At 37.6% G+C, this 19,995-nt stretch overlaps 1 protein-coding gene across 1 annotated transcript in view; it reads left to right on the forward strand.

Moving 5' to 3' along the window:
• SNX7 (sorting nexin 7) overlaps positions 1-19,995 on the forward strand; it is a 136,291-nt gene that overhangs the window by 104,688 nt on the left and 11,608 nt on the right. Inside the window, exons 2-8 of the mRNA XM_085303684.1 lie at positions 5-43; positions 9,223-9,405; positions 10,991-11,101; positions 11,505-11,669; positions 12,609-12,810; positions 14,530-14,729; positions 16,972-17,058. Coding sequence (XP_085159810.1) covers positions 5-43; positions 9,223-9,405; positions 10,991-11,101; positions 11,505-11,669; positions 12,609-12,810; positions 14,530-14,729; positions 16,972-17,058 — 987 coding nt within the window. The remainder of the gene's footprint in view (positions 1-4; positions 44-9,222; positions 9,406-10,990; positions 11,102-11,504; positions 11,670-12,608; positions 12,811-14,529; positions 14,730-16,971; positions 17,059-19,995) is intronic.

A 19,995-nucleotide genomic window follows, 5' to 3' on the forward strand; every position in this document is an offset into this window, starting at 1 on the left:
GGAGTTTGACGACGACGAGGACGATCTGGAGGTGTTCAGCAAGGTAGGGGCTCCGCCCGGCGGGGCGGACGGCGGCGCCCCGGGAGCGCCCGGCGGCGCTGGGGCAGTGCTCCCTCCCCTCCCTCTCCTCCCCGGCCCGGCCGCGGGGCAGGAGGCCGCCTGCCGCGCCGCGCCCCCGCCGGCACTTTGCCCTGCTGCGTGCGCCGCCCGGCCGCGGGTTGTGCCGCGCCGGGGAGAGTCCGGAGCGGCGGGGCGTGAGGGGCAGCGCCCGCCCGGGGCAGGCCGCACCGGCCTGTCGCGCTGCCGGGGCACGGCGAGACCCGGCCCGGGCGGCTGCGCGGGGGCTGGGGGACGCAGCACCGCCGGGGCGGGAGGCCCCGCCGTGCCTGCCGGTGCGCCCATCACCGCTGCCGCGGCAGGCCGTGCCCCGCGGCCGTCAGCGCTCCCGGCTGTCACCGCGCCCCGTACCTCGCCGTCGCACCGCGGCGCGTCGACGGGGCGGCAGCAGCAGGAGTCCCGGGCGTCGGTGGCCCTTCCCAGCCAGGGCGCCGCCGTGGGCGGGCGGGCGGCCGTTGCCGGGGCCCCCCTTGCGCCCCCTCTCCCCCCCGGCAGCCGTTGCTCCCCCCGGCGGCCGTTGCTCCCCACGCCCCTCCCCCCCCGGCGGCCGTTGCTCCCCCCGCGCCCCTCCCCGCCCCGGCGGCCGTTGGCGGGGCTCCCCCCGCCGCGCGCGGGTGAGGGGCGCGGAGCAGCGGCGCTCCCCGGCCCTGCCGTCCGCCCTCGGGGCCCCTCCGTGAAGTGGGTTCGTCGCGGCCGTGCCGGGAGCAGCTGGGCAACGTCTTCCTTCTGCTCGGAGACAGTGGGAGTGTTTCGACAGGGATGATTTCGGCCGCTGCAATCCTGGCTCTCTGCCATGTCGCTCAGAAGCCGTCATTGGAATTTGCTGCTTTTGAGCGGCTGAGGAAAATTCCCTGTTACATGAGACTTCGAGTGCAGCCTTCACGTACAGTACAGCAGAGATTATTGTACCAGCGGCTCCTGCAGGGCCCTGTTGCCCGGCAGAGCCTCCCTGTGGAAGTCTGGGGCCAGCACTCATACATCTCGTGCCTCAGAGACCTCCTTAGAGCTTTTCGCAGCCCAGGAGCATTTTCCTCGCCAAACCTGGGTTCTGTAAATGCTAAAGGGTATCTTGAAGTTCCAGGTAGCCTTTTCTTTGGAAAGCAAAAGTGGGGTTTGCTAGGCAAGCTATTTAAGCAATAACTATTACTGCTTTAAAATAGCCAAGGAATCTGGAGTCACTGTAATTTTATCATCACTTATATTTGTCATGTACCATATATGTATCTGTAAATTAARTAAACATTATAGCAGCATTTAAATATAAACAAATTAAATATGTCCAAGTTTCAGGATGAGTCTTCTTTTAAAAAATGAAGGGAAGTTTAGAAACGTGTACCTTTTACATAGGAGATTCAAGAAGATGACTTCTGCATTTTGATGCCAGGAATAAAATGAATATAACTGAGATATTTCAGAGTCTAGATTCTGCAAACACACATAATTAGCTGTCTGTGTACATGTAAGCCAATCTTGCCACTAGTGAGGATTTTTAATGAATTTCCTGTTGTGTCTGGCAGCAAGTAGTTTAGATGAGAATCTGGAATTTTGTGACAAAATTCCAGTCATCTTGGTACTGAGAGGTGTGGAATGGAAAGCAGCTGAAAATGTAAACCAGAATATGCTTTAACACCTTAGAAACCAGAGAATAAATAAGGAGTTAAATGCAGTGTTCAAGTTAATCCTGAGATGCGACTTCTTTTAAACCATGATGATAGTATCAACAATATTAAAAAATATGTAAATATTTTCCATATTAAGGCCTAGTTCCTTGTCCTTTTGGGACCCACACTTTGGATTGGATACACATCAGTAGTGCTCTTGGTGCCTGCGGTATGATTCCTGTTGCAGTGCTTTTATTAGCTTGCACATCAATATATCTCCTCAGTCTCTCCCAGGCTTAAATGAACAAATATCTTTCACAGTAATAAAGAACAATTTTGTTTTTTCCCCAAGTTACTGCAGTTTCAGGTGTGATTCTTCAAGACTCTTGTAATGTTGCTGTCATTATTCTGTAGTGTAGAAGAGTAAATACATGTAATGGAAATTAAATGTATTCAGATACCCTAATACTCTGAGATACTAAGAGCAAAATGAAATTTCCTTTAACATGACACTCATTGATTCCTTTAATATGGGTATAAGCTGTGGTAAACTATGATACGGCTAGCATGTATAATGCTTCTCATTTTGTACTGGTTTGGTTAAGACAAGATTTAACTCCTGCCTTTTCAGCCATTAAAAAAGTGAGCATGTGATGAATCACTTTGCCTTATCAAGACTACATCTAAAATATAAAATAAAAACATGCAGGGAGCTAAGGTAGAAAAATATAAATAGAGGGCTAAGGCCCTGTTCAGCCTTCTAAATTGTTGTGCAACAGGATGTGTGACAGTAGAGATAAACAGGAAATATTTTTCCTATTTGAAAATATATGATGGCAAACATAATTTCAGTAGGAATATAAACTAAATGTGTATTTTCTGTATTTCTCTAAACAAGATATATTTTTGGTACATGTAAATAAAAAACATTGGAATAGGAGTTTCATTCCTAGGAACTATATATTTAAACTGAGACTGCAGTACAATTTGTGATATTCATGGAGTTTAAGGCCAGAAGGGACTATTAGGTGATTTAATGGTCTGTAACTTATAAGAGGTCAGGCTAAATTTCACCAAGTTATCTATGTTTTATTGAAGCATAACTTGGGTTTAGTTAAATCATATTTTCTAGAAAAGCATCCTGTCTTGATTTGACATCAAGAGATGAATGGTTCACTGAACTTTTATGCAAAAGCAGTGCTAAAATACAATTTCAGTTTTGTTTCTCATTTTGAATTCTTTGGCTTTTGCCAGTAAGCTCTGGCAGTTCTGCATGTGGGTATCTATTGCCTATTAATACAATACATCAACAACTGCATTGCTTGTTTGTTAGAGGAGTGATGTTCCTCGAGAATAAAGACAAGTATAGACGATACAAGTTACTGTTTATATATCCAAATATCTACATATTTAAATTTCAGCCACCTGTATTCACACAAAATGTTTCCTGATTATTTTAAATCTTATCAACTGTTAATGCATGCAAAGCAAAGTAATAACTATTTCTGTAAACAAGAGAATGTGTCACACTGTGAAAATATTGCATTCTTGTCAAATCATGGACACGTGCATTCACTGGTTATATATAGACCAGAAATTCATAGTTTCCTTTCAGGTGAAGGTTTGAGGGCCGATCTTTTTGAGATGAGGACAATCTGTGAGGCTGATTCTGGATTGCACCTCCTATTTGTTTATGTGCCATATATGAAAGGGAAACTCCGAACTATTTTTTTCTGTAACATAGCGTTCCAAGGCACAGTTGTATTAAATAGCATTTTAATGGGGTTTCCCACATGGCTATCCTTAAGTAGCAGCCTGGAATTTGCAGGCCGAACTCTGTCGCAGCCGTAGTGCAGTGCAGTGCCTGACGGTGAAATTGACTTCATTTTTCTTGGTTTAGTCAATAAAAGTGGACCAGGTACCAAACTGCTGAAAAATGGGATTCTTAAAAATTGCCACCCTCAATTCCCTAAGCTATTACTCAAGATGTAAACACAAGGTTTTTATTTTATGAAAATTCATAGATATGAAACCTGATAGTGTCATAAACCATTGACTCAGTATCCTCTGACATATTTCAGATATTACAGATGAGCATCTTACTTGGTAACTAACTCTGATAAAGCATTATATAACACAAGCTGCTTTTCTCTTTATCCTAATTTCAGTTACCATGGAAAAAATTCTGAGATCTTTTTAGCGGAGACAGCTTCTCAAGGTTGAATTATGGATCACACAACTTGCTTTATTCCACCAGTTTCAACATGTAAAGTACCATAGATATCGCAATATTGCAGTATCAATTCAGTTAATCTTTGTGTTCCTTGTTATTGATGTGGTGACCAAGCATTGACAAAGCTGTCAGCACTTTTGTTAAAATCTTAATCTGTTCTCATTTCAGAACTTTTTTTTTTAATATTTGTCTCCATTCTATAATGACAGAAAACTTAGTTCATGGTATTTCTGGAAAAGATGCATCTGCCCACTTCAAAACTGCATAAAGGCTATTTTTTTTCTTCCAAAACAAGCTGATCAGGGATTTCAGACTGATTTATAAGTGAAAGTCTCAACCAAGGAACTAACTATTCTACCATCTGTCCTCCTCCATTTCTTTGCTTCTTTGAAGAATGCACAAACAACTAAGCTATTCTCTAATAAGATTAATCTTGCCACCACTTCCTTCCAGGCGTATTTTAGATATCTATCCGCAAAAGATTGCAAGCACTGAATCCTGATTGGAATGGATGGAGGCACCAAAAGTCAAGCATCTAAGCTCTAGTGAGGAGTGATGTTTAGGCAGACCCCTGGACCGAATGTTTTCTACAGAGAGCTCTAGGCAGCTCTGTGCTCAGTGTGGGTTTTAGCTTATTTTGTGGCTGCTCATGCTGTTTGAGTGTTTTCCTTAGCTTACTAATTTTGGAGTCTCACTGACTAATTTCAGCCCAATGTGAGACAACGATTACGTATCTGCAAGTTTTAGAGGAAAGAGACCCAGAACAAAGCCCCCACGCAGCAGGAGCTGAGTGTTTTTCTGCCTGTTTGTTTTCCTGGCCAGTGATTCAAAATGCACAAAGCTACTTGCTGATCAACACACACAGCACTACCAATGATCTGTCCATAAAGGGGCTGGAAGGGAGAAGAAGGTGGGAGATGAGAGGTTGGGGGGTGTAGGAAGGGGAGATGAAGCAGAAGTTTAGGATGTAGGAAGCCTAGCTTTTGGATGTTTCAGTCCAAGTCATCTGAGTCTGGAGATTCGTGATTCTGCCTTTGGGCAAGACATCTAGTGTTAGATATCTACAATATACATCCTATAATAGGAAACGCTACACACTTAAGATTAGACCTGCAAGACTGCAGTCTGCAGTATGGTTACAAAATGTATTCATCGGATCATGTGTCTTCAAAATGCATTACCTGCAGGACAGGACCTTGGTGGTGGATAAAGAAGAAAAAAGATTAAAGAAAAGTTTTTTAAAAAAGTGCTAGAAGCAATGTCTGTTGTTCTGTGCCACAAAACTTCCCTCCCCATTTTGTGTGTGCACACAAAAACATAGTTCCAACTGCAAAATTATGGCTATACAAAGATAGAATTTTATCTGGTTACTACACTTTTTTTTTACCATGTTCCTGTGATGACATCTCACTTACACTGCACAAACTTCAAGAACTACTAGAAATGAACCTGAAGTATGAAGATAAAGAAAGAGAAACAAATGCAGATGCTAATTTAAAACTCACATGCATTCATTTATGTGTGGGTGATGTTAGAACCATATACAACAAAGCTGGAGACCTGCTTATATTCTATGCACTTTTCTTTCAGGTTTTTTCTTCAGTATTTTGTTTCACAAAGCACACATTCATTGGCGCCTCCATATGGAAGTACACTTTCACAAATCTACCTGTATGAAGCACTTTTTAAGTAGCAACCTAGAAAGAGGAATGAAACACTAAGATATTAATGACCCAAAGGAAATGAGAAAGTGTGAAATACATTTGGCTTTTTCCAGTTTAAGCCTTTCAGTCATTCTTCCTCAAGTATATGGCTGGTCAAGTCCCTTACATGCTCGCAAGTATTTCTTTCCCTGAGAATTTCAGATTGTGTCAGTGCTTTGAACTGCATGGTCTATTCGAAACTATCACTTGCAGAAAGCTATTCTCATTCTTCATATAAAGCATGTCCAAGTAGTGTTAGATAACAAGGCAAACACAGCTTTTCTGTTTATTCTCCACAATGCAAATCAGTGCTGACTAGACATCAGTACAGAAATGATGTATAGGAGCAGACTGAATAAAATAAGTATAATGAATGACAGGCATACAAGTAAGCAGCTATACCATATTTAAAGCTGTTGCTTTTAATCTTCCACCTTGTTTTTGTTTCCTTGTTCAAAGAACTGTACATAAGTAATGAGAGGAACACTGATACATTACTGGTTTTATTGTGCAATTCTATATATATTATATATATATATATATATATATATATATATATATATATATATATATATAAATTTAAACTCCATATTGTGAGATTATACCGATAATTCTAAAGAAAAGAGATAGCAGTAGACAAGGAGGTTTTAAGGAGGAAAAGAATGAGAGGAAAAGCTAGGCCAAAGAAAGTTTTTATCTAGCTGAATTCAAAAGCTAAATCCAAAGTAACCTCAGTAACGCTATAATGTTGTACTCTTCAGTCCCACAAGATCAGTCTTAAGACAATACATATTCTAGTTTGCGTGGGATCACACTGTTCTACTCCTGATGCTTTAACAGTTTTCTCTTGAGCAACTGCCCTTTTTTCCCCTGCTATATGGTTAGTAAGGCACTAGAAAGGGCAACTTTGTGAAAGTGCCACTTGGCACTTGGCACAAGCCACAAAAGCTTGTTTGCGAGAGAGTGCTTGCCTTGAGATTGCTTGGGTAAACAAGCATGCGGTTTTTTACTGTGGTATAAAACTTTTATAAAGGTAGTTTTGGTGACTCTGAAAGGAATGTTTTCACAATGTGAAGGAGCAATAGTCTTTCTAGAGCAGTAGTTTGTCCCTTGGCATCTTAGGTCGCATGCCGAGGATGTTGTAGTCTGCGCTGGCTTGGTGGCAGCAAGCCTGCCCGCAGCCAAGAGCCGTATTTCGTTAGTGCAGGTTGCCACAAAGGTGAGTGGTGAGCCCCCATCCAGATGACACAGTCTGTTACAGCTGAATTCAGCCTTTAGGTTGCACATGATTCCCAAGCAGCAACGGTGGCTCACGTGCAGTCATCCTTTCTACGGCATGTTCCTATCTGGTGTCTTCCATAGGACTCCACAGTTTACCTGACCTCAGATACAAAATTAATGCTGATATTTCCATTTTGCCCAGGCAGCTTGCCTGTTCCTGGTGGTGCAGTTCAGTGTGGGTGCTCTGGTTTATTTGCCCTCTCAGCTGCCTAACAAAGCAAACAGGCTTTGCACGGGACTTCTGTGACACTAGTTATGCTTCCCTTTGCGGCATGAACTGCGTAAGGGTGTTTGGAGAAAGTGGTAAGTGCAGCAGGCATTCACACTGGGCCCCCACTGCCATTTTTCTGTTGAGTTACAGAAAGTAACAAGCTAGAGAGAAAAGCTGAGAGTTTCTTAAATAGGGCTCCTGTCTCACCCTACCCTGCTGCATCACCGATTTATAAAGTGCCACGTTCCACTTTCAGTAATTTAAGCAGAAATCCAAGGTGGAGACATTCTAGGCCAGTTCCCATGTCTAGAAAAAACACTATTTCAGTGGCAGACTCTATTGACTGTAATATTGTCACAGCTGCTGATTCTTGCAGTAACCCTTTAGGAAGCTATTAAACTCTACTGTAAAGCTCTGTGTCTATGCTTAACAATTTTTACCTCCTGTGGTTACGTAATACAGATCATATTCTTAAGCACAGGAGTTACAGTATCAGGTGAAGATTAGAGTTCAGCAGAGGTCGGTGCCAATATGTCAGAGAATTAATGCTTTCTGTCTAGTTAGACGATATGTTTGGGGTTGCATATATCCTGGAATATTCTTGAGCTCTGCCAGCTGCTAGCAGGCAGGCTTGGAAGATAGGTAGTATCCTTTGCATCCTTATTTGTGCCAGGTTCAAGTGGACACATCAGGATAATTGATTTTCATGATATTATTTAGAAACATTGTTTTAAAAAGCCATTTATTATCCAGTTTCCTATGTAAACTTTTTGATTTTTTCTAAAGAGAAGCCAGTTCTCATTGACTGGAAACTTTAAAATGTTATTTTCCACTAAGTATAGCCATTACAGTAAATGTCATTTTTTTTGCTTTAGAAGAAGAATTAATATTCTTACCTTTTGAGTATGTTCACAAGCAGCTTTATCAATTACCATACACTTATTATGATTTTATTTTTTTAATTATGTCAGAAGGTATTTCTGACATAAGATATATTTCAGAATACTGAAGAAGTATTTCTTTTTCACAAAATAATTTTGATTCTTGATTTATGTCTGATTTTAACTTTAGAAAACTGAAATTCAGTGAAAACACAAAAAGGAATTTTTAAATTTTTCATTAATTAAAATACTTCATTGCATTGGATATATAGCAGAAGCAGTATAAAATATTTGATATTTAAAATACAGTGATTTATTTTAATTAATTTATTAATTAGGGGAGGTGAGTTCGTAAATTGAATTTATTTTCCTAGTCACCCTATTCTTCAAGATTTTAAAGTAATAGATCCCATCCAGACTTGCACCACGAGGAGCAAATGAGATTTCTTGCCTGTTTCCAGTTGGTTTCTCAGCATTTGAGTGATAACCACTAAACTCAATGAGCAGAACAAGCTGTTATGAGGAAGTATTCTTCGAATGCGGTGGTGAAAGTGGCTGATGTTATCAAAAGGTGGCTTTGCACTTCAGCACACCAATGGCTTCAGACACTTTAGAAATTAAGCAGCAAATTTATACTGCATTTTTACCTGGTTTTTAAATCATTAATTAAATGTATGTCTCTGTAATAGTTTTCCATTTCAAAATTTATTTTAAAATATATTTGAAGTAAAATATCCAATTTCAATAAAAATGTTGATTTGTGTTTTGTTATTTTTTGTAAATCATCATTTTTTATCTACCCTGTTCAGGTTATTAGAGATAATTCAAGCTTCCTAAGTCCTGAGTAACTTGCTTCTAACAATTGTAAGAAAGCTGGTAAGTATCCGACAGTTACCAGGACCTTGGATTCATAACTAGTTTTAGCATTCACAGGCAAGTTGTCTTTCTAGGTATGCATAACATTCTTGTCAAACAGTAGCATTTTGCTTTTCCATCAGTAATAGAATAAATCTCATTTCTTATATGCTCACTGAAGCAAATACTGAAAAGGATAACAAATTTGCAATGTATTAAATAATTCTCTCATCTGCCCTTTGTTTTACCTGTTTATTTTAAAACTTGCTATTTAGCATCTGAGATGTGTGTGTTTGTGTAAATATGTATTGATAAGGATATTCTTGTGTCTTATCTGTAGGATGCATCCCTGGCTGAGGCAAACTCATTCAGCCCTTCAATGCCAACATCCCCTTCATCTATGATAAACCAGTATAAATTTGAAGATGAACCAGAATTAAGAGATCTCTTCATTACAGTCGATGATCCTGAAAGCCACATTACAGCCATTGAAACATTTATTACGTACAGAGTAGTCACAAAGGTAAGCTTCTGTTGCTGGTCTTAATGGCTTACATTAATAACAGTAGTAGTATTTTCTTTTCTATATTACAACCTTAAAAGAATTTTGACTCTTCTTGAGGATCATTCTCTGACATCTAAACTCAGACTTCAAAATTATACTCTGATTCTGCTATGAGTTAGAGACCACTAAAGCTGTACGAAACTGCGGGCTTGATTGTGAAAGCAAATCCAGTATCGTAAGTCTACACACATACATATTCAGGACTTTTATGATGAGAAAATAGATAGTTAATATTCCTTCACCAAAAAAATCAGTTCTACATGAAAATAGCATTTTCTACTGTGATCTTTGATAGGACTATGAAACAGCAGAAAGACTGATTCAGTTTGAAGACACAGTATCAGACAAAGTATTCATGACTTTTGGATCAGTTGCAGAGTAGTGATCTTTTTCCTTGCCTAAATGTTACCTGCTACAAAGCCTTTTGAGTCCATTCTCTTGTAATTACAACATCCACTTTCACACAGAAGTTTGTTTCCTGTTTACAGTTGCATGTTATTTCTGGGGAAGCAGCAGCAATTCTCAAATGAAAAGACAATATTAGGAATCAAATTAGTGTATTTTTAGCTGTCCTGAATGCAAATTATTCACTAGGAATAAGGAATAAAGTCAGCATTATGAGACCAGCCAGCTCTTTTGGGATTATCAGCAAGTATTCTGCAGGCTGCATTTTGAGATTTGCAGTGTGAATTTATTTTACTTTGAGTTCTTTTTAAAAGATTCACTTTAAGCCAAGTTTTCAAATGGGAATTATTCATCTTTAAATAAGAGAAGATATCAGTTCCTCATAAAATATTTAAAGAATGGGACGAGAGCTATCTTTGCTAGGTTACTGGAAATAATTTTCACTTTATGCATGTGTATGCAGAGGAGAGATTTTTTTTTACAAGCAAATATGGAAGGTCTGTAGGTGGATTTCTTTTGCCTTTTTATCTATTCTGTCCTTTCTTACCGTATTTAATTTGTAGTGCTGGTTGATGATGATAAAGTAATAGCATTCCTCCCACATACCTTGAGAATTTTTATTCAGCCCTCAAAAATGATTAGATTACAAAAGTATGTTTGAGTTTTTTAGAATTTACTTGCATCACAGTATAACTCTCTGTGCAACAGTGAATGCTAAACAGACATTACATTAGTGAAAAAAGGCTCTTTTTACATTGATTCCAGAAGATAAGTCAGTGATTAAATAAGTCTCATGGTTTGACAATTTTTCAACAGTGTAATAAGCATTTTTTCCTAAGCATTAAAGATTTGTTGGCAATTTTGAGCAAGGAGTACAAAACTAGAATTGATGATGGAATGTAAAATCAATTAAACCGTGCAATGAAATTTATTTCTATGCTATGGTAAGGTTTTCATGTTTTGAACATGGGGATTGTTGATTGCACTGTAGAAATAAACAGCAACTAGCTAGCATGGGAAAATAGAACCATGCATCTATTTACTACAAGTTCTCAATTTTCTTAAAAAGATATATATATTGTTCTTTTTTTTTCCAAGTATTTTAACATTCTGTGCCTGTTTTTTTTATGGTTTTCAGACATCTCGCTCTGAATTTGACTCCAGTGAATATGAAGTTCGAAGACGGTATCAGGATTTCCTGTGGTTGAAGAGCAAACTGGAAGAAGCACACCCAACACTAATTATTCCCGTTCGTTTGCTGAAACTTATGTTATTTTTATCGTTTATAAGATGGGTCCAATTTTATACAGGGATGTTTGAGGTCTTTCTTGAGTTTTTGAAATCTCACAAAGACTAATCTACTTTCGTTAGCTTTGTATGTATGTGATAGTTAAAAATCCCATGGGGTATCTTCCAGCTATTGTAATTTATTTCACTCTTTCTTAGTTTTAGTTGTATTCTGCTGCACTATCTGCTATAAGAACCAGTTTATACCACTGCTGAATATGCTAATTTTATAACAATTTGTTTTTACTTGATGGATTTTACAAGATACACCTATGTATACCTACTTACTTTTAGTAAGTAGAAGAACTTTTGTAATACCCTTGATGTTATGCAGTTATGCAATACATTTTTTCTTTTTTCCTTAGCCGTTGCCTGAAAAATTCATAATGAAAGGAATGGTGGAACGATTTAGTGATGAATTCATTGAGACTCGAAGAAAAGCTTTACATAAATTTCTGAACCGCATTGCTGATCATCCAACTCTAACTTTTAATGAAGACTTCAAAATTTTTCTTACTGCACAGGCTTGGGTAAAATGATTTTATTTTTATTTACAGCTATAGGAAACCATGTCTTGCCTTAGAAGAATAAACCAGAAGTCTTTTTAGTTCAGTATACCACAGTCTGCAACCATGGCTTGCTACAAAAGTGTCAAAAGAAAGCATGAAACTTACAGAATAATATTCCCACAAGATAACTTTATCTGTGGTGTGTTTGGTAATAATCATGTGTATTGCCATAAGGACTGCAGTACCTTCCAGTGCAGTTTTGTTGCTGCATATTGGTTTTCTGTGGCAAGTTTGTGCCCTTTTAACTTTCCATGCTTTTTGTTATACATATTAGCTTCCAAGACTACATGAAAAGTAATTATTGCTTTGGCATAGTGCTTTTTCCTCTGTTTTTTTTTAAGTTACACTAATCTCAGAAATAAACAGCCTTTGAATTTCCTATTGTATTTTTGCAAGATATGTCCAGATATTAGAGTTCTGTACTCAGAAAGCCTGCCTCTGGACTTCAGCAAAGGTTATTCTAGCAACACATATAAATAGTTACTTCCTCCAATGGCAACATTTTTTGTTTTTCTGAAGGGCTTCTTTTTGTAATTGTTACCTCTATTTTTCTGCTCAAAAGGCTAAATTGCAGACTAACTAACACCCTAAAGAATGAAAGGGTAAACATTTCTGTCATTTTTAATCATTCTTTTTGAGAGCATGATACACAGCATGCTTATGTTTGTCCAGAGAAGCTTAACTAATAAATGCACATGACTCTTACAGTTCTGAGACTGGTCTAATAATTTTGGAGTAAGTTTGATACACTAAAAAGACATCTGACTTTTTTTATTTCACTGAGGTTTACGTATGTATTTCTGTCAAAAAGAAAGAGAAAAAGAAAGCCTTAAATAACAAATTATTTTTAGAGAATTTAAAAATGTGCATGAAGGTAAACACAGCTTGCTTTGTTTTTAGGAACTTTCATCACACAAGAAGCAGGGTCCTGGTTTGCTGAGCAGAATGGGACAAACAGTAAGAGCTGTAGCATCCTCAGTAAGAGGAGGAGTTAAAAATCGACCAGAAATGTTTACAGAAATGAATGAATATATGGAAACATTTAGTCAGAAAATAAATGTATTGGACAAAATAGCTCATAGAATTTACAAGGAGGAAAGGGGTAAGTAGCAAACAGCAAAAACCTTTTTTTGATTTAAGATATATTGAAGAAGTGAGTTGATCTGAAAAATAAACTTATTTTCCTTATTTTCATTGTGCCAGACAAAATACTTGTTTCGAGCAAGCAGGGAAAAAGAGAGATTTGTATTTATTTTAATGGTCATCCTTTTGGCATACATTCAAATTAGCTTGAATAACCTGTTAGTAACTTGCTTAGCATATCATGAAACTATTTGATGAGGAAATTAGAAAGAAGAAAATACAAGTCCAGCTAGCTTTTTACTGTGGTTATTGGAGAGCTACATGACAGTTTGTTTTGTACTTTTAGTGAAATGTAAATAGTTACAGTTTTATCTGCTATATCATAGCAGGCATAATGCTGTTCAGATTCCAAATCCCAAGGTCTCTTGGTTTTTTTTGGTTTGATTCTGCAGCTTTGTTTCTGTATTGACATGGCAGAAGTTTTTAAAAAATTTAAAAGCTTTACTATTGACCGTAATTTCTGTCATGGGAAACTGCCTAGTAGTTTTCCTTGATTAAGAAAGATGACTTCCTAAGCTTAAATTTTTGCTTAACAGTTAACACGTACTTGGCACTCTAAATTATTTAATTTCTGAGACTGACACCTATCCCAGACTAGCCATGGTCATTAGAATTTCCACTGGTAAGAACTTCAGGGATTTTGCATGTGTATAAAATATAATTTGAAGAGCTACACTGTGTTCCATAATAACTGAGACCTTATGCCTTAGTGTGCAGTTCCAGATCTCGGAGTGTTCTGATTAAGTTGGACTAAGTTATGTAAAGAGAATATATGTTGCTGGAAAGAACTCCTTTTGACATACTTCAGTGGAAATAGTTGGCTGAGATCCTTAGTTTCAAGGCATCCACGCCAAAATGTTTGTTGTTAAACCTTGCGAATTTTGATACATCCCCAAGTGCTGCTGGACAGTTCTTCTTTCTAGATTTTCCAAATAGCAATCTGAAGATCACCTGCAGTGTGCAGAGCAGCACTGTTGTGGACATGAACTGCTGAGAGCTGTGAATCAGAAAATATTCTTGCTAGTGGCAGCTCAACATGGGGTTCTTAWTTACATCTTCCATGAAGGTTTTTTGTCCAAATAATATCAAAGAAAACATTACACTGTTCATGGCATACAACCATGTATGCTTTGCCTCTGTTGTTGGATATTTCCTCATTATAAATTCAGTTGTGACAAAATTGTGGTTTCAATGTATGAACAAAGCATTCGTGGTACCCTCCTGTAAACATGCAGACTTCTGGTCATATCTAGCCTTGCCAACTTCTGTACTACCAAAGGACACAATAAATTCTGGGCCTTAATCTTTCTGATGTACCACAACAGACAGGTTTAGAGATTATCATTGGGACTAGAAACATAAGAGAAATAATTCCTAGAATATCTATATATTTAGATTGATACAAAGTACTGGAAGACTGCCTGTTGCTCAGGGTTACAATAGCCTTTGTCTATCTACATGATGACAACATGAAGTAATTCAGTGCTGACAGATTTTTGGGAATTGCTTTGTTACAATAGCTTCATTTATTAATTCATAACAATGAACTGCAGTTTATTTATCTTGGTCATTTGAGCAAATTTAAACTTTTGCCTCAGTAAATACGAGGTTGCGATTAGTATCACTTAGACATCTATTAATGAACAAAAGACTAATATGTGCCTATGTTCCTGTTAAGAGTATTTCAATGAAATGAAGGAATACGGCCCCATCCACACACTTTGGTCAGCATCAGAAGAAGACATAGCAGACTCCCTAAAAGGTGTTGCCAGCTGCATTGACAAGTGTTGCAAGGCTACCGAGAAACGAATGGCAGGGCTCTCGGAAAATCTGCTGCCAATTATACATGAATATGTTCTCTACAGTGAAATACTGATGGTAAGGTTTCCTTAAGGATTGCTTATGGCAATATATGAAGTTTGGCTTAGTCCAGTGTCATACTTTATCAGAGAGTTTCCAACTGATGAAAATGATTTTGCAGTCACCCCATTAACTGTTCTTCCTAAGCTAGTAGAGCACAGGATAGATGTCCATTAGCAGAGAATCAGGTTTGTCCTGTTCTCCTTGTTAATCAGGCAAGAGGCATACTCTTTCAGATGAGAAGCTCTTGAGAGTTTTTATTTTTGTTCTGGTAACTCCTCTTCTATTTTTTATGGCAGGCAGTCCGTAGAAGCTGTGCTAGAGTGTCTGTTTTTTTGTCATTTTAAGAGAGCTCTGTTCTCTAGCAGACAGGTTCAAGGAACAACAGCCTAGAAAGACCTCTTTTGGTACTGGTGAAATATTAACTTATCTAGAAATAGATCATTTTGGAGAAAAGAGGGGGAGAGATTTTTTCCTTCCTAGGATATACTTGTAAATTTTGTTTTCTTTTTCCAGAGCAGCAGGGAATTTCCATTTTGTACATTATTAGATAACCATATTTTGGTGTTTGCCATAAGCTGATGTATACCCTCGGTTCCATTAGTGGAAGTCACGCACTACTGAACCCAGCTTTTTGAGGGCTGTTTAACCCCTCATCACAGATGCCTTCCTGTGCTGCTGCCAAGATAATGCACAGATGTACGGTTGAAGGTTTATCCAGTAAAAGGAGTTAATCCTTGTATTTTTCAGTGTTGGGAGTTCAGTCTTAAACTGAGGAAAGAGATGAATTCATAGCTAAAATATTTACATCTAAACTGGCTCCTTCCTAACTGACTCACAGGGAGTGTAACTCCCTATACTAATCTGACTCAGAGTACAAGAAATTACAGTAAATATTATATTAAATATTATATCAAAAACTGTAAAAGTATAATAAAATGTTTTTAAAATTTGCCTCTTTTCCACAAGAAGTCAGCACATGCTTACAGTTGTTACACATTAGTAATAAAATCATTCTTTTCATCCTGTAATATAAAGAATATTTATAATAAAAGTTGGCACATAGTCAATAAAATAGTTTTAGAAGAAGCAAAAGAAATATAGTGAAAAAGCAAAAAGCGTTTCTAATATGAAGGAAAGCTATTCCAGACCTATTTGTTTTGCTTCTATGCTTACAGCTAAACATTTTCCATATTTATTTAAAAGGACAATATTCTCAGCTACTGAATGGTAAAGTTAGGGGTGTTAGTGTTGCTGATGTATTACTCAGAATTGTCCAAAGTCAGGTTTACCAAATTATTCTAGTGAGTACCTGCTCAAAAAGAAATGCTGAAAAAATATTTGAAAATTAGCCTCCTAAATTATTCTATTGTGGTTGTTAAAGTGACAAAATTTCAGAATTAACTCTGTCAAATAAGACAGTTAGAGAAACTAGAGCTGCTTTTGCCCTGAGCTGTTTCAACTTGCCCTAAGCTAGAAGTAAATAATGAAAATTTCTTTAGTATATGCAGAAGAAGCAGTCAAACCAGTTGTGGCAAGGTAATGTGAAAGTTTTGAGATCTGTAATTATATATTTCCTGTTTCTGATTGCTTTTTAAAAGGACTAATGCACTGAAACCTTTCTGTGAGATAAGCACAATGAGGAAACTAAGGCAAAGAGAAGTTTAAATGACTTCCTCAAGGTCACAGACCAAATGAGCATCAGAAATGGAGAATAATCTGTACCACCACTCCTGTTTTGTAGTCTAACAATTCCTCCCCTTCGTAGTTAACTACTGTTACAGCTTTTCTTACACAATTGTCAATGATGCCATGCAATTTTTTGTAGCATTGATTTTGGATTTGTTAAGACCCTTGAAAAAATATATAAGAAAAAATACAGGTAATTACAAATAATTCATCACTAAATAGCATTAAAATTGTTTTTGAGGAGAGAACTTGCATCATGCTAATATTCTTAATCTTGTCAGTCTGTGGTTAAGAGATTTTTAATTAATTAGCAAAGGTCCCGTTAACTTCAGTCTTGCACTACACATGGTTTGCAGTACACCATCATTGGTATAGAAATCATTGTGGTATGAAGTGGCTTCCCAGAAGAGACCAGAATACACATTTCAGCTTGCACTGTGATCTCAGATGAGATCTATCTTTTAATTAATTAAGTCTAGCTTAATTAATTAAATATCCCAGTTGCATGATGTGTTTCTGAAAAGATAGCTAAAATTGGTTTACTTCTTTCTTTTTTTTTTCCTATATTAAGGGTGTTTTGAAAAGAAGAGACCAAATTCAAGGCGAGCTCAATTCCAAAGTTGATGCTTTAGCCAATAAAAAGGCAGAAAAGGATCTGGTGAGTATGTCTGTCTCTCTAAATAGTGGAAATATTCTAAGTCTTATTCCAATTAGAACAGACAAAAGTCCTGAAGAAAGCCTGTCCTGTCAAGCCTTGCTTTGTGACTCCGCATTGTCTGTTTATTTCTCATACTTTGAAAAAGTTTGGTCTTGTAGCTGTGCACACCAGGCAATCATGAGAAAAATGCAAAACTTAAGTAGATAGGAGGGCATAGCAAAGGACTAGTGATAAGGCAGTGTCATGTATAATGTGATGGTGCCACAGCTTATTTTTAGCATTTCCATTTTACTTCCACGCAGGGCATTAAAAGAAGGTGAGACTTGCTGCAGTGATCAAAAGAATAAAGCTCTTCATTACACATATTTAAAATAAAAAGTTCTCGATTCTGTTCTTCCAGGTTCTGTCCTATCTAGTAGGACCCCGAAATTTTTCTTTCTAAGTTTTACTTACAATATGACCTTCATTCTAGTGAGATCAGATTGTAACTATGCTAGCCCATGGAATCATCCTCAAAGCCGTCATGAGACCTCAGTGAGTGGACGAGTTTGCGTTGCCGCAGTAGCTGGCCAGACTGCTAGAGCAGCCAGCCGGGTCCCTGCCGCTGCCGAGTTGTGTGCAGCCACAGCCGCATGATCTCAAGACAGACCTTTCCACACAACCCTGCTACGACCTGTGCAACTTAAAAATACAATGGAGAACAGAGTGAGCATTTCTTAAATATTTGATTGCTTAACTCTACAGCCCAAATAATGTTCTTTTAGCACAGTGTTAAAACTCAGAGAGCTTGCACCTGCGGTTGCCTGTTAAAGATGGGGTAGATACAGGCAAGATCTGTAAACTGACGTGGGGAGGGTCACTGTGCCTAACCAGCACAGAGAAGGGAAGCTGTGGGCCTATGAGGACTTTCACAGTTTCCCTTGCCTAGGGTTGCAGAGATGTTCAGAGGCATCACTGGAAGGAGTCAGAGAGATCCCAGGTCATGGGCTGCCAGGAAAACCACACCCACATTTTGCTCCCCAAAGTATGAGTTTGTAGGGAATGTTAAACAAAAATAGACTGAGATACATTTCTGTTTGAAATAAATTAACATCTTAGCTGACACTAATATCACTTTGTAAAAGTAAGCAAAGACCAATTTTAGCAAATTTTACTTAAATATTTATCTTTTTAGCCTATCTAAAAGAGCAGTGTATGTATGGATTAATTAATTGCTACGTGAGGTCTGACAGTATTATATCATAGGTAAGATCGATTAGTTGCATTACATTTGGAAACAAAATACAAAGTTAAGAATTTATTTTGGCAGAAAGAAAGGTTCTACGTCATCACTGAAGTTATTTGTATGCAGCTAGCTGTATGAACTTTTTGATGTTGCATCCCTTTTTATCAGTACTTCCCATCTGTAGGTTGGCAGCCTGCTAAAAAGAGGTTAGATTTGCACAGAGTGGTTCAATGATGAATTGCACTTTCATGCAACTTGTGTAGTATGTCTTATTGCTATCCATCTTCTGTAAAGGAACATTGCCTGATGGGACATGTTCTTTTAAGAACAGATGTTTGTTATAATCTGATGTAGTCCTAAGGATAGGGCATCATTGTTTCCTTGATTTTATATTTTTTTGAACTAATACAGGCAAAAAGGAATAATTTTCTTTTTTTTCACTGTTTCTGTGTTTCCTAGTTCTAGTTGTGGTAAAAGCTTTTGAACAATGTGATTACCCAGGTCTTTGATCTATCTTTTCAACCCCCCCCCCCATTTTTTTTACTTATTTCACCAAAAATCCTGTTGAACTTGTACCTCTTTGTGTTCTCTTGAGAGCACCAAAATAGATGTGTGTCAGTCTAATCTAATCATAGAACCCTGTGTTCTGTAACTGAGTGGGAGTTGTATTCTGAAGACTTGCTTCTTAATTAGAAGCTGAAAGCTTTTTTATCAATGAAATACTGGCCACTGAGAATGATGCACTGCCTATTTATGAAACCTGCAACCAACCTGAAATAATAGCAGCAGTTTATAACTGGAAGACTAACACAAATTGATTCTTGAAAATTATTTTAAGAAAATCAATATTATAATTCTTGGAGTAAATATAAGTAGTTTTTCAAATGTATGCGTGTTACTTTTTAAACAGTTTAATGTATTCAAAAATACATTACAGCTTTACCAACTAATGATTATTATGGTAACTAAAACCCTTTGTCTGACATGGGTATTTATATATTGTTGGTCTGACTACTCTGTGATAAATAAAATTAATGCATCATGTACTAAAAATAAAAACACTTTTTACTGTAAACTTTTTTTCTGCCCGGCTTCTGTTTTATATCTAAAGTTATAGGGATTTTAGTCTTATTTAACTCTACAACAAACAGCACTTTTGAGGAGTTACAGATGTATTTTTGGAGGATTTTATATTCATTTTTCTGTTGAAGGAACAAGACTTGAACTTGTTGCCTTAGTATCAACTATTTATTTTTCTTTACTTCTCTGATAGTCTATAGAGAATTGATTTCAAAATGATATTACCCATAGATAGGATTGCAAACATACCAAATTAAAACATTATATAAAGTATTACATCAAACTGAAGTATTAATTCATTAATGAGATAGGCAAAACTATTCTCATAATTAAGATGCAGTTTTGTAATTTCTAATAAAGATTTATCCAAATTTACATTGACTTATTTTCCTTGAAGAGTAATAAAGAGGTAAGTTTGGAATTGTAGATTTACTGCAGCTTACTGTAAGTGGAGCAGAAGTACTTCTTACACATAATATTTATAACATTTTTTTCAGATAACCTTTGTTTCTAACTATGTTATCTTACTATGTTTTGATTTTTATTATGTGTTGAAATATTTTGCTGTGGTTTCTAACCAGACTGATTCCAGTATAAAAGGAGGTCTTAAAAAAACAAAAAGCCTGAAAACA

This window comes from Rhea americana, unplaced genomic scaffold (assembly GCF_003343005.1).
Source record: "Rhea americana isolate MKP2758 unplaced genomic scaffold, rheAme1 scaffold_2, whole genome shotgun sequence".
NCBI lineage: Eukaryota > Metazoa > Chordata > Aves > Rheiformes > Rheidae > Rhea > Rhea americana.